The following is a 16,241-nucleotide window of genomic DNA, read 5'->3' as shown; positions in this document are numbered from 1 at the left end:
AAAAACTAAAATACATGAACACTGAATGATGAAACTTCATCACATGGAACTCTGGCCATGATAATTAATATATTATGTTCACTGGGATACCGTGCTCTTATTGCTACAATTACTTGAACCTGATAAACTATGAAGTTTTTTCACTTCATGATTTGCATATCAAGGCATGGCAAATTGACAATGTTTTTTAACACTTCAAGTTAAGTTTAAGTTAATACCTACTTTTCTTTTTTTCTAAACTTTTAAGAAATACAAGTTAAGTGGGAAATAAATACAGCTTAACTTAGTTAAAAATAAGTTACTTCTCTCATTAAAAATAAAAAAAATAATAGCTTTTTTAAAACTAACATGTATTGTGGTAATTTAATAAAGGTCTTGCAGTTTTAAATCCACCTTAATACATTAATCAAGGAGGAAATCCAACAAAAAAATTACTCTTAAAATTCTGTATCAGTTTACCTAATATTCAACAATACTCTACTAAATTGGATTGAATGAACTAATTATTAAAATATAAATAATACCCTACCTACATAAACTACCATTATATAAAATATTATTCAATTTTGTTGTAATTTTACGAATGAATAAAAATATAATAATAGGTACTTAGTAGCTATTAATGAGTATAGAAATCCACATATGATAATGAGCAAAAGTTATATTTATATTTTCACAATGATGTGCTATCCTATAAAGTTTCTGGTTTGTAATATGATCTGTGAGTATACAATATTATTATTATATTTATCATTCTTTCAAATTATTATTAATAAGTTTATTAGTTACTATATTTACAAACAATATTTGATGAATCCGATGGTTATTATATAATTTTATGAGAAATACATTTTTGCAAAAAAACCATGTACTTAAATCTGTGATTTTAGGAAAAAAATAACTAAAGAAGATCACAAAATGAATTAATTCATAAGTTACTTCTTGAGGTGGAAAAGAAATTGACTCGTTAAGTTTTTGACTCTATAGGTAGTAAACTTTATTTTTGTTCATCACAAAAGAATATAACACATTGGCTGCCCCTGAATACTAATGTATTATGTCTGTGAGAACAATTAATGTTCATGTTAATGAACGTGAAAATGCTTTTACCTCATTTGGCCGAGTAACCATTGACAAATGACAACCATTTATAAACAAAAAGAAACCTTTTAGTTTCTTAACTCTAACTAAATAATCTAAAAGCTAATTCATCCACTCTTATAGCACATCTAGATCATTAGATTATCCACTACTTTTAATTTCAAGTTTATGACTTAGGGAGTTTATGAATAGTAGCGATGAGTGATTCAGTGATCAATGAAATTGCCTAATATGTTATAAAAATTTGTAATATCTTATGAGGAATAATAACACATTATTTACTTTATAAACACTTTACTTTATTTAACTTTCTATAACATTTTAACATTAGAGTCGAGAGCGCACATGGTTAGTCGCTTGCTCAACACATACAAAACTATTACAATATAACAATATAACATTTATTACTTATTAGGTTATGTTATCATATTATACATTATCATATCACGTTATCACAATCCTTATCCCTAGTTATAACATACACATCAATACATAATTAATACATAATACATTTTTTTTTTTTTACATTATACAAAATTAACAAAATCATCTTAACCTAAATAATTATATAACAACAATTATATGTTCAACCTATCTGGTTTTTTTCTCTTCCTTTTAGATCTCTTAGGTACAGAGACTTCTACTTCCTCTCCTAAACTAACATTTATGTTCTCTTTAACCTTTTTATTTATTTCACTTCCTTCTATTTCAATATTTTTTTTATCAATAGTTTCTTCTTTTGCTTTAATAATTTCTTTTTCCTTCAATACCGTTTGTTCTTCTCCTTTCTCCTTTTCTACTGTTTCAATACCATTTTCCTTAATCTTACCCACTTCAATTAGTTGGTCAATGTGCCTTCTCCAAATTACATTTTCTTTTTCCAATCTAACTATATATATCCTCTCACCTAAAACTTCCTCGATTGTTCCTTTCTTCCACTCTTTTTTATTTGGGTTTGAATAATCTCTAGCATAAACTATGTCTCCTTCTTTAAAATATACTTTTCTAAATCTTTTTATGTACTTATTTTTTTCTTTAGGAATGCATAATTGATCTAACCTAGTTTTAATTTTCCTTCCAAACATTCTATAACTTGGTGACTCGCCAGTTATCCAGTGTGGTGTATTTCTATATGTTAGCAGATATCTTTGGATTAGTGTATTTAACTAAACATTTTTATTCTTTTTATCTTTTACCGCCTTTAATATACCATTTTTTAAAGACTTAACAGCATTTTCAGCCGATCCATTCGTAGCTGGATGATAAGGAGGGGACGTCTCAAATCTGATCATATTATTTTTACAAAATTGTATAAACTCTTCTGATCTAAATTGCGGTCCATTGTCTGACACAATTTTGTTTGGTAACCCAAACCTGGCAAATATTTCCCTTAATTTTTCAATAACCGAACCACTATTCATTATTTTCATTTCAGCTACTTCTGGCCATTTTGTAAATATGTCTGTCATTATTAAATAATTTTTTCCTTGTAAATATAGAAAATCTATGTGTACTCTATCCATTGGACAACTCACTTCCTTCCACTTTTTTGGTTCAGCTAAAATTGGTTCTGATCTACTTTGTAAACAAGCATCACAATTTTGCACCCAATTTTCTATATCTTTATCTAATCCAGGCCACCACATGTATGATCTACACAATGTCTTCATTTTGGACATACCCATGTGTGTTGAATGTACTTCTTTCAATAAATCTTTCCTCAGACTTTTAGGAATTAATATTCTATATCCTCACATTAATATATCTTTATCCACACAAATTTCTTCCTTTCTAATTGCATAAGGTTTCAGTTCCTCACTTACTTTAATCGGCCAACCTTCATTCAAATATTTAATAACTAAACTAAACTCCTCATCTTTCTTAGTTTCCACTCTAAGTATCTCATAATCCATAGGCATAGTATTTTCCATAAAATCAACATAGTCAGTTTCATTTATTTGCGTTTGTACCTCCTCTTCATCAGGTAATCTCGAAAGTTCATCTGCCACTTTATTATCATTACCCTTAATATGTAATACTTGATAATCAAACTCAGATAAATATAATGCCCATCTTTGAATTCTCCCAGAGGTCATAACAGGAATACCTTTATTTTCACCATACAAAGCTAACAGAGGTTTATGGTCAGTCTCTAAGAAAAATTTTCTGCCCAAAAGATATTGAGAAAATTTTTTTACACCCCAGAAAACCGCTAAAGCTTCTTTTTGTATTACTGAGTATTTTTTTTCAGCTACGGTTAGGATTCTTGATGCATACCCTACTGGTCGCTTTTCTCCATTTTCAAAAATATGCATTAATACTGCTCCTATACCATACTCCGATGCATCGCAAGACAATACAACACTTAACTTTGGATTGTAATGGACCAATAATGATTCTGATGCCATTGCTTGCTTTGTCTTATTAAATTCCTTTCTATATTCATTTGTCCATACAAACTTCACTTCTTTTTTTAACAAATTGTAAATAGGACCTAATAAGGTTGATATATTTGGTATAAACTTAGCATAGTAGTTCACCATACCTGTAAATGCTTTTACTTCAGTGACACTCCTAGGCTCTACTGCATTAAGCATCGCTTTAACTTTATTTTTATCCCTTTCAATACCTTCTGATCCAATTATATGTCCTAGGTAATTTATTTTTGGTTGAAAAAAACTACATTTTTTTTTGTTTAATCTAAACCCAGCATTTTGCAACCTTTTAAACACTTCTCTTAGGTTATCTAAGTGCTCCTGTTCACTACTACCAGTCACAATTATGTCATCTAAAAAATTTTTAACACCTTTTGTTCCTAACAGCACTTTTTCAATAACACTCTGAAATTTTGAACAAGCTGGTTTGGTACCGAAAGGTAATCTTTTAACTATATAAATACCTTTACTTGTACTCCAAGCTAATAGTTTTTGTGTACTTTCACATAATTCTAATTGGTTATAAGCATTCAAAAAATCTAATTTAGAGAATGTTTTACCTCCTTGTAATGCCACAAATACCTCTTCTACTCTTGGTAATGGGTGGTTAATATCTACCAAATATTTATTAACAGTAGTTTTATAATCTGCACATAAACGAATAGATCCATCTGGTTTAATAACCGGTACGAGCGGAGTACCCCATTCACTGGTCTCAACTTTCTGTATTATCTCTTCTCTTTCTAATCTATCCAACTCATCCTCAACTTTTTTCTTAAAAGCAAAAGGTATTGGTCTCGGTTTACAAAATATAGGTGTACATTCCTCTTTAACTTTTAACGTCACTTTTTCATATTTATATTTACCAATTTTTTCCTCAAACAATTCTTCAAATTCATTTATTAACAATTCTAACTTATTATTCTTATTTGTGCTTTCTACTTCAATTTTTGAAACACCCCTAATCGTTATTCCTAATTTGTTCATTAAATCCCTGCCTACCAGAGCTCTATGTCCTTTTTTAACTACTAATAATTTACAATATAGTTCTCTTTCACCATACATAAGTTTAACTTCAATCTCTCCCGTTGGTTTAATAATTGACCCATCATAAGTTCTTAGCTTTAAAATAGTAGGATTAATGTATATATGAGGTAACTTCTCTTTTACAATTTCTTCAGGTAATATTGAAATTCCTGCACCTGAATCGACTTCCATTTCAATTAATGCATTTTCAACTTTTACCATTATCATTACAGGACTTAACCCGTAGTTCTTTTCACTTTTAACCTCAACTTGAAACATTTCCATTACTTCATTTTCCTCAACTTCAATAAAATGATTTTTAACTGTTTTACACTCTTTTGCCAAATGCCCAACTGTATTACAATTTTTACATTTATATTGTTTATACTTACATTCTGCAAATTTGTGATTTGTAAGACCACATACATAACAAGCCTTATCATAGTTTTTCTTCGAAGTCTTCTCACCTCCCATCGCTGTTGATTGCTTCTTCGGTGGACCATAACTATTTTTCTTCTTAGCTCCTTCCCTGCTTTTTCCAATCGAATGTACTTCAATGTTCGTTGTTTTGATTGCAGCTTCTTTCTTCATTGCCATTTCAACCAGATCACTTAAATCCCTGGTCGTTTCTTCTTCATACAAACGATCTTTGATCGGACCGTCCTTCATCCCCGTAGTGAACTTATCTTTCAGTACCGGAATCAAACTTGATCCAAAACTACATTGTGCTGCAAAATTCTTCATCTTTGCATACCAATCTGTTACAGACTCATTAGCATTCTGTCTTATATTGTAAAATTCCTCTCTTTTTCTATAAACTGATACTTTTTTAGCAAACTGCCTAGTCAGTACTGTACATAATTGCTCATATGTCCTATCAGCTGGCTTAATCGGATCACATAGATCCTTAAGCATCTTATATGCTTGTTCGCCCATGCATGTTATTAGTAAAGGTACCTTACGTTCTTCAGGAATTCCGTTTGCCAAAAAAAATTGCTCCATCCGCTCCTGGTACACATTCCAGTCGCCATCGATTCTGAACTCAGCCAAAGTCCCCATAGTACCATACGTTTGGACTTTCTGTACATTTGAACCTTCCTTTCCGCCTTGGGCGTTCTTATTGTTCTGGCCGTTCTTCATCGTTGAATGTTTTTTATTTTTTTTTTTTATCCTTTTTGATCGCGTTCACATTTATTTTTTTTGCCTCGTCGCCATTGTAATATCTTATGAGGAATAATAACACAGTATTTACTTTATAAACACTTTACTTTATTTAACTTTCTATAACATTTAAACATTAGAGTCGAGAGCGCACATGGTTAGTCGCTTGCTCAACACATACAAAACTATTACAATATAACAATATAACATTTATTACTTATTAGGTTATGTTATCATATACATTATCATATCACGTTATCACATAAGTTGTAACAATTATTATCATAATTAACATAACATTAAACTTCAGACATTAAAAATACAAATCTGTAGGAACTTCATTTTCATCGTGGTATAAGATAAAACATTTGTTTCTTTTTGTGAAGCACAAGTGGACTTTACATTTTTTATAAAACACATGGCTGCGATGATTGCATCCTTCATACTTGCAACGGACTACACTATCTAAGTTGTCAAAATCAGGAAGATGACCTACATTATCATGCCTCACTTCATTAAATGGTCGCTGGTCAATTCTTTTAATAATTTTTTTTTTGCATTTCTGGAGTCAGTGATGATGATGGCGATGGTGATAATGAAACTGGACTATTTCTTGGTCTTCCTTATTTCCTTATAACAATATTTTCAACCAAAATAAGAGTTTCAGCTAATCGCTCTTTGAAATGCAGTAAATCCATAATATTTTTGTTAACAATATTCGAATGCTTACAATCCATTTTATATTCAAGCCAAAACTGTTTACGCATGCCATATCAAAGGCATGGTAACCATTTTGTGGGTGGGGGGGGGAAATATTTTCTTACATAATATGTAAGGTATATAAGCTTTATTCTACTAAATTTACAAAACAAGATTTAATTTTCTTGATGACTGTGGCATCAATTACTTCATCGGGTTTTACTAGTATTGTCCTATGATCGAACAAACAATTGCCCGATGGCAAGCCCATTCAGTTGCTTCTAGGCATAGGTGTAAATATATACACAGGTGTAGCAATATATGCACAGGTGTTAATATAATCACAATTTACAGATATAAGTTGTAATAACGTGTTTATTGTAGAAACGGTACAAGTAAAACTGATTGTCGTGCGAGGCATCCACGTCGCGTGTGGTAGGACATCCCCCTACCATGTATATATGTAAACATTAATTAATACGTAACACCTCTTTCCTTAAAAATAAAATTTGATTTTGTTATATAAATATTTTGATAGTTGATTTTGTACAATTCTAAACGTTTCAATTTATGATTGAAACTTACAATTTATCCTAATAATTATATAATCATAACAATGGTACTTAATATATTATATATGTTTCATTATAAGCTATAAACATTAAATATTTATAATTATTATTTTTATTTGTAAATGCGTTAACTTATTCATTATTTATAATCGGAAGGAGAATAACGTCGAGGGGTTTTCTTACCCTGGAGTGTCTGGGAGTTGTTTGTGTATTAAATATTAATCGATGAGATATCATGAGTTGGTTCCGAATAAGATTTAGTAGAATCATTAGTAGGTATAATATGTCGGTTCTGTCCCGATTTTGACAATTACAGGGAGATTAACAAACATTTGTCCTTGAACGATCAGATTTGTGGGTGCTTTCTATCCCAGTTTTTTAATTTTTACTAATACCGGGAGATTTAAAAACGATTGTCAGTTTCACAAGCAATGATTATTATTATTTGTGGCCCATACAAACTAGTAAAAACAAAAATAATACAAACAAATTGTTATTATTTATAAGATTCAATCATTTTATCGTTGTTACTCATAAACTTATGCATTATTAAATGCCATTATTATTGTATTGTCTGCTTTATCTTTTTCGTTCAGCATAGTTTTTGAGTTAAACGTGGTTGTTTTACATCTATTTTAAAAACAAATTAATGGTTGCATATTATAATTGCATAATATATTTTCATATTATCATACATATTTAATAAAATATACTAGATGACACAATTGTGGGTCAGTTAAATATTTTACGTACTAGCTGGATATTATTAGTATCGACGTCGAAACATCATTATATATTCTCAAAATTGTTTGGTTACCTATTTACTATTTAGGTTATTAAATAATACCACGACTAGGGTATAATATGGGTAACAAATAATTTATAAATATTGTACTTCTTTTATTCATATGAATGATACCTAGTGTAAAACTTATTATACTCTGTTTATACAAAATAAGAATAGTTACTTGTCTTTTAACTCTACTTTTTCTATATCAGAAGTTTTGTATTTTTGAATAACCAAATAATCACTTGCTGTTTTGATGGGTGGTGTTTTGATGCAAAAATGTCCCCCATCCGATTTTTTTTATGCGTATGCAGTTTTCTTTGATCACGGTGGATAAACTATTATATTCTTGTTCCAGTTTTAATAATTGTGACGGAAACTAAAAAATTTATATTATTTGATAAATATATTATTAAAATATTTAATATTTTACTTTCTGTTTTTTTGGTTTAGCTTTTACAACGGGTTCGATTTTTTTAAGATTCTGCATTTGACCATGTTTTCGTTGATTATAAAGTTCCTAAATTTATATTATCATTTTTTAAATTTAATGATGTTTAATTTAAAGAAACTAAAAAATATTTATACTATAATAATAACATACGAACATACGTCGATTTTTTCATCATCTGAATTTTGATCACTTGTGTTGGATATTGTTAATTTCTGTTTTTAAGGTGTTGTTTTTTTAGCGATTTCGAGTTTTTTAAAATTTTGCATTTGCACATTTTTTCGATACGAATAATCTTCCTAAAATTAAATTACTATGTTTTAAACTTATTGCTGATAAATTGTGATAATTTAAAACATATTAAAAATATAATAATAATGTACTTACATTGATTTCTTCATCGGCAAAATTTTGTACACACATATCTGACATTATGACTACTAATTTGTTCCGATTAAAATAAACTGAGGATATTCACATTCGGCCACTTTATTTTATACAAACTAATATGTATGATATATAGTGATGGTCATGCCAATGCCTACATTGTCATATGTGGTATTGTTTATAGATGAAGTCAGTTGATATTTCGGTTACTCCACACCATACTATTTTTGTTTTTACTATTGTTTACATTAGTGATTGCAATTACATTTTGAGCACATTTTTAATATTTTACATTACCGTAGAAGGTGTTGTTTGCCAATATAATCATAATCTATCTTAAATTATGAGTATATATATATATCTGCTATACATTTGAGGGCTTCCATGTTACTTCAATCGTGCGTTCATATTGGATGAGTTATACTCAACATGCTGGTAGGTATGATCGACACATACAGTGTGCGGTTTCTTTTGTGTTATGAATATTTCATTGTATGTTAATTAATTATACAATATTATTTTTTTAAATTAAAATCATTTTTTATTCATTTTTGGCAGAGATGATACCTGATGATAACCTCATTAATGCATTTAGTCATATGCCACCAACCACAAAACGACATATTGTAAAATTTCCGTTTACTCATAGTGATGCCTCTTAATAATCACAAAAAAATAAGTAGGGCCTTCACGATTGTGAGGTAGACAACATAATATGACGCACTACCTCAGCGTATTCATCAAAATATAATAATAAAGAAACACGATAGTTGGTGAAGGTTAATTTAATATAATACTTTCCACGTAAAGCCTGTACGGCTATATAAAATAATTGTGTAATAATATAACAGTAATTATAATTGAACAATAATATCAGTGGCGCAACTAGGGCTAAAATGTTGGGGGGGGGGGGGATGTAGTCTTCAATATGACCAGAATCTACTCCAAATAAACGGCAAGCATAGCAAAACAAAGCATTTAACTTGATACTATATTCTAACCAGTTAAATTCATTAAAGTAAGCCGATGAAAAAGATATGTTTTGAGTACCGAATTTGGTTTTAGGATAAACCTGAATTCAGAAAACATATGGGCTAAATTATAAGCTGATGAAATAAATTATAGCTAGAAGCAGTAGAAGCATATAAAGCTTTATATACTTTAATTAATTATAATTGGTTTGATAATAGGTGTAAATACATACTTTTAGTATTGGTTGGACAGGGCCCGTTTCCAAAGTCCCAAGATCGCATTCTGAGTTTGGATTCAATTGATTTAAATTATGAGAATCAACAGTAACACTAGTAACAGTGATTGATGACACAACGGGAGCAATATAATCTGGTAGACTACTGCTACTTGCACACAGAGAATCGACGTTATGTAGTTGTTCTGGTTGTTCATCGCGAAGTTCATCGTTTTTTTTAGAATCTTTTTTAATTGAAAAGTTAAAAATCGAAAAACACTTTTTATTTGTATTATTGTTATGGTTATCCATTGTTATAACTAGGTTTGACAGCACTGAGCACACTATTGCGATCAAATTAATAATAAGAAATTCAAAAGCACGTGGATAGCAGAATTCAAAAACACATTAGTAAATAGGGAATAGAATGGTAAACAAGGCGACTTGCGGGCCGCGATCGTATCCAGCATTCCCGCTTACGTTCCAGTAAACGTTTTCGTAATACGGGTAATCTTGGGTCTAACATCATGTTGGTGCGTGGAAAAGTTTTCATGTTTTTCGGAGGCTCAGACCATGCATGTATTGTAAAATAATATATAAAATAATATTATGAACTTAAAATAAAAATAAACTAATTACATTTTTTCCAAAAAAAAAAAAAGAATTTTAGTTAAATATTAAAAAGCTCGTTAATATTTTAGGAAATAACTAAATTTTTTTTTGGGGGGGGGGCTTAGCCTAGTTGCGCTTATGAATAATATGAAGGTATGTATAACTATGATTTGAACAATAACAACAGACAACAGTAATTACAATTGTACAAAAGCCTGTATGACACAATATTGTAATAACTAAGACCCGTCGGTCATACAAACACAAACTTTTGGTCGACCAATACTCACATAACAGTTGAGACACACACCTGGTTTTACACCCACGTTACCGCACCAGGGCCTGTAGGTATGTCAAATAAGTTACAAGTAAAAACAAATTGACCCTGCGTACGCGCGAATGTGTGCCAGCAACTGTTGACGACTTCACTAACAAAAAACCTACTGAATGCAGCCGGGACAGGATGTCTAGTGAACGTACTACTGTCCCCACGAACCACGAGGTACACCAAAACAACACGTGAATCACAACACAGATCTCTGGTAATTTTGACCACCCTAAACTGGGGAAAACAAATTAATGATGGCAATAAAATGCTGAGAACGATAATTACCAGAAACTTGATCGCAAATTCACAACAATGTGGTTTGGAACGACTGCAAACAGCTCATGACAAAAACATGGAGATACAACAATGAAGTTGAACCTGACCGGCTCCGAGGTGAGCACAAAACGAACAAAAAAAACCGACCCTATGAAACGGACGAGCACAACCAAGAAAAACTAAAAATGAACGGTCTTTCAGTGTCCCCACATAAACAATTAACAACGGACGAAACTAAGAACATAATGACACTGAAAGCATGACTAAACGAAAAAAATGACTTTCAATTTTGAACATAACCGATTAAAAACCAAAACAACTGACATGATAATACTTATTACATACATTCAACATAAACACATAGAGAACGTGAAGTTTATAAATATTTTCGCCAGTTGAATTCAGCTTTTACCGCGAGGGCAGTTCGATATTCAATTGATGATAATACTGGAGATATATTTTGTTCATTTGAATGTGCCAATCATTTCAAAGAAACACATTTTGGTACAAATCTAATAAATTTGCGTTTCGATACATTCCATATTATGTTCAAAGATATAAATGTGTTACAAACATGTTGTCGAAGACGTAGGTGTATGGTGTGTTAAAAATACACCACTGTTTGTGATAACCGTAATTTATATGCTGAACCCGATGAGGATTATGTAATTCAAGTGTTCCCAATAATCAACTACACTAACGATTTTCTCCAGTCAACAGTTCACACAAAAGTAATTTAATATATTTTGTTTTTAATTTGTTTTATATTTATTGTTAAAAATGATAAAATATAATCGTATTAAAAAAATTAACTGATTAAACACAACTTTAGGGGATTTAGCTGAAGTTGAGAAATTCAAAAATAATCGCTCGAAAACTTATTATTTTATAAACAGCGAAAATCGTATTGACTTATTATCGTTTTTAAATTCTACTTCTTCTTCATTAATACCAAAACTAAAAGAACTGTATTCCTCATCCACTTATGGTAATAGGCGAAGTAATGGATGTTGCTTTTAATACAAAAAATGTTTTATGTCACTTTACTTCAAATTTTTCGGCCCTTTTAATAAATTTGTTTGATAAATAATTAAACGAATAAGAGTCATTTCTGCTAAAGGGTTCTTCTTGGAGGCAAATTAGTTTAGATAGTCTCCAATTAAGAACAAATAAAGTTAATTTACTGGGGGGATCATCATTTATAAAATTACCAAAATCAATTAATGATAAAAAAAGAAATCATAAACGTCATGAATTACCATAATAAATGTTTTAAATATGCAATTTTAACAACATTTAATGAAAAAAAAAATCATAATTTTAGTACTAAATATTTTAATTTTTTAGAAAAAAAAAGTGGACTTAATTTTAGTTGTATTGATTACCCTACCCCCATTAACCACAAAAAAAATTTGAAAAAATTAGTAGCGTATCTATTAATGTTTATAGTTGTGATGATAAAAATCAAATTTACCCACTTCATATAAATAATAATGAAAAATCCGATCATTATGATTTATTTTTTTTCTCAAATGCAATAACATCACATTATTGTTTTATAAATAATTTCTCACAGCTGGTTAGATCACAAAGATCAAAACACGAAAGGAAAATCATTATATGCAAGCGATGTTTTTCAATATTTAATGATAGACCAAATAAAAATAAGCCTTGGGGTCAGCATGGACTTGATAGTCATAAAAAAATTTGTCAAAAACATCAACTTTGTAAGCATGTAATGATTGATCCACATGATGATGAATTTATATAATATTTTAATAAATATAATAGAGCTGACCGAATTCCTATTGTTATTTATGCCGATTTTGAATGTTTTTAGCCAGTTAATAATATTAGGTATAACAGACAATACTAAAAACACCCATTATCATAAACCCATGAGTTATTAGTGTTTGTGAACCCTGTGGTGTAATGGCTGTTAATAGTTGTAGTGTATTGGACGTTAAATTAGTGTTTATTATTGGCTGTTCAGTATTATGATTTTCCCCATCTCCAATATATATTCTATCGGTAACAAAAGAACATAAATAATTTTCATCTGTAAAAGTATTTCTATTATATGGCCAAAAGCCCGTTTTCTTATATCCAGAAAGTATATTTTTTGGAGTAGCGGCCAGTGGAAGAGCCTCTTTTACTATAGCTGGTATATCATAAATACTTATTGGAACACAGGGGTGTGAGTCAATCCACCCACTTGCTGCTGTATAATAAAATGTTTTGAAAGGACTATATACTGATACATCTAAGGGCTGTAAGTGGTTTGTTATATGTGGAGGAAATGATAACAGAACTATACCATTTTCTTTGCAAAAATCAAGAACAATAATTGATAAATGTGAAACATGATTGTCTAACAATAATAGTACAGGAGACGATGGACTACAGCTAACATGTTTTTGAAAATGTTGTACAAACTGGAGAAATGATGAAGCAGTTATCCAACCACTGGGATGACTTGTTCCAATACAACCAATAGGCCCATTGCTTATGAAATGACTTTTAAACTTCACTCTTGGGAAGATAAGCATTGGTGGTAGTGAGTTACCAATAGCGTTTACAGCAAAGACCATAGTAACTGTTATCCCTCTTTCTCCTGATGTAGTTCTACCTACTTGTTTTTTTTACCTTTTTCACCAATTATTTTTGTAGGTTTTTGAACGGTTGTTACCCCGGTTTCATCTACATTCCACATACTATTACCATCAAATTTATACTTTTGGTATACTGATTGCAAGTTATCAAAAAATACATCAACATTACTTTTATTAAAACTTGTAATTCGTCCAATGCTAGTAGCTTCAGAAGAACGTAACGACAAATTAGAATGTCTTTTCAAAAATGACGAAAACCAATCTTTAGAAGCTTCTTTATACTTATCCCAGCTTTCAGGATATGAAACATGGTTTAATTTAGCATATTCATATGCTAATTTTTTTACATCTGAAGGAGTTAAGCCATAGTATATTCTAGAACAATGAACTAAATAAGTTTGTTCAGCTGTAATTTCTATTTTGCGTGTATTATAAGAGTTTAATTCCGAATTTATTTCAAAGTCATTACTCCATGAACCTGTTTTTGTAGCGTGTAATATTCTAGAGGTAATAGGATCTCTTTTCGTTTCAATTTTAATTTTGTGCCTATCTAGCAAAAATGGTGACTGTTCGTGAAGAAAATTAATGTGAGCTTCATCATATTCATTAATATTATTGTTACATTTATTTGTTCTAATGCGTGATAAAAAATCGGCAGTATTTCCTTCTGATTTAATGTATGTAATTTCAAAATCAAATGAAGGAAGAACATATGTCCAACGTTGTAAGCTATTTGCCGCATAAATCGGTATTCTTTTTTTTTCTCCGAATATGTGGATTAACTGTTTTAGTAACTAATGTAAATTTCCTATCATATCTCACTGTTATAATTATTTTACTTATTATTTTTCTTCACACTTTGGAATGACAAAATTGTTAAAGTTAGAATAAATGTAGGTTTCTCAGGCCAAAAGGTTGCCTTACTTATTTCTCTTTCTCAAACTGTAAACATTGAAGTCCATTATAAATATGCAATGTAATCAAGGACAGAGATTTGAAATTTTTTCCGTTATTACATTTGTATTTTTCCAAGTATTATCACCAACATGGTTCTTCGTATAATCTTATATACAACATAATATAGATACATATAAATAAAATCCTTAACAACATTGTTCATGTACAGTATATTATGACTTATTGCTCAATGTTTGCATAAGATGAGCAACAATTTTTTTTATACGTGTGGATTAGGCCTTAACGGGGACACCACTATAAAAAAAGCGCGCCATGTGTGGTACCTCATGCTTTAAAACGGCTTCCAATGTTGTCGTTCTATGTGCTAAGGTGGTGAGGAAACTTACACAAACTTATTTAGCCCCAAAAATGATATTTTGACCTGGGATTTTTGAGAACGATTATTAACATAGATTTGGGTACTCAATTTCTTCATACACCAACAATGAATTCATAGTCGGGTGGCAATGTTTAGGTTCACATTTTTTACTGTTTTTAGAGCCATTCCCCTAACATTATATCATGTTACAACATGTCTCCCAACATTTTTTTTGCAATTTATTAATATTTTTTTTATTAATTAATATGATTGCATGATACAATTGAATAATTAATCAAAATGTTTTTAAAAAATGCATCAAATATTGTTTGGCGAGTGTTATTTTTATAATCTATGGTAGAAACATAGTGAGACGATTAGACTGTTAGTAATACTGAATCCACCTGGATGCAAGTCATAAAACCACTCACAATCTAATTTATCAATTTTCTGAGTCAGTCGTAACATTACTCGCCCCTCCATTATAATTTACTGTTGTATTGTTGTATTAAAATTTAAAATACATGATTTACAGGACAAACTCTCAAGCATCATGGAGTGATCCAATTTCGATATTTTTTTTCTAACCAAACTTTTTTACAGAGCGCATCGAACTTTGATTTCAAACTGAAAAAAATTATTTTTAAACCATACGAGTACAATACAATTTTGAATATGACCAATTTTCACAAGCTTTTGCTATTTTTATTATCTTTGTTTTAAGCAACAAAATTAATAATCAAAGTCCAATGTGCCCTATAGAAAATATCCTCTTTCTAACGAAAGAAAATTTATAAAATCAGATCACTCTACTATGCTTGTGGGTTTTGTTAAGAGTGTTTGGAACAAAAAATCGCGCTTTTCATTTTTGGTCGAAGGTTCCGCTGACATGCAGTGCTTAAGGAGAAAGCCCAGTAGCATATAACCACAACATATAAAATAATCCAGTTTTCTTGTTACATTTTACCACGTTTTACTGCTGCCAGTATTTTTATATCTTTGAAATATTTTGCAATATTAAACTTTCTTTTTATTTTTATTTTTCGTCTGATGGTGATTAACCAACAGCTAATTGATGGCATACTTTTGTTACATCTGGTGTTCTCTCACTAATTGCAGAAAGTTGTACATGTATTCTTTATTTTGCTCCAAGGTGAAAGTTATAAATAAAAAAGTTCTTTCTGTTATAGATATAAAAAAATGTCTCTGATATGTTAAACTGGACAAAAAAAGTCATCTGATCTATGTACTTTTAGCTCCCCGTTTGGCTTTTTTAAATTTAATAGATCAAAGGATATTTATCAAGAATGTTATCATAAAAATGTAATCAAT

The 16,241-nt window shown here is 30.1% G+C and overlaps 1 protein-coding gene and 1 pseudogene across 1 annotated transcript; both read right to left on the bottom strand.

The window, feature by feature from the left end:
• Positions 1-2,267: 2,267 nt before the first annotated feature.
• Positions 2,268-2,771, bottom strand: LOC111036393 (uncharacterized protein K02A2.6-like). The gene has a single exon (XM_022318406.1). The coding sequence runs from the start codon at positions 2,769-2,771 to the stop codon at positions 2,268-2,270; it is 504 nt and encodes a 167-aa protein (XP_022174098.1).
• Positions 2,772-7,533: 4,762 nt separating this feature from the next.
• Positions 7,534-10,334, bottom strand: LOC111036392 (annotated as a pseudogene).
• Positions 10,335-16,241: the final 5,907 nt, after the last annotated feature.

This window comes from Myzus persicae, unplaced genomic scaffold, assembly GCF_001856785.1.
Source record: "Myzus persicae strain clone G006 unplaced genomic scaffold, MPER_G0061.0, whole genome shotgun sequence".
NCBI classification, from domain to species: domain Eukaryota; kingdom Metazoa; phylum Arthropoda; class Insecta; order Hemiptera; family Aphididae; genus Myzus; species Myzus persicae.
This window is presented reverse-complemented; position numbering and strand designations above follow the sequence as displayed.

Excerpts from the sequence above, each read along its gene's own strand:
- LOC111036393 (XM_022318406.1), bottom strand. The coding sequence starts at position 2,771 with ATGAAGACATTGTGTAGATCATACATGTGGTGGCCTGGATTAGATAAA.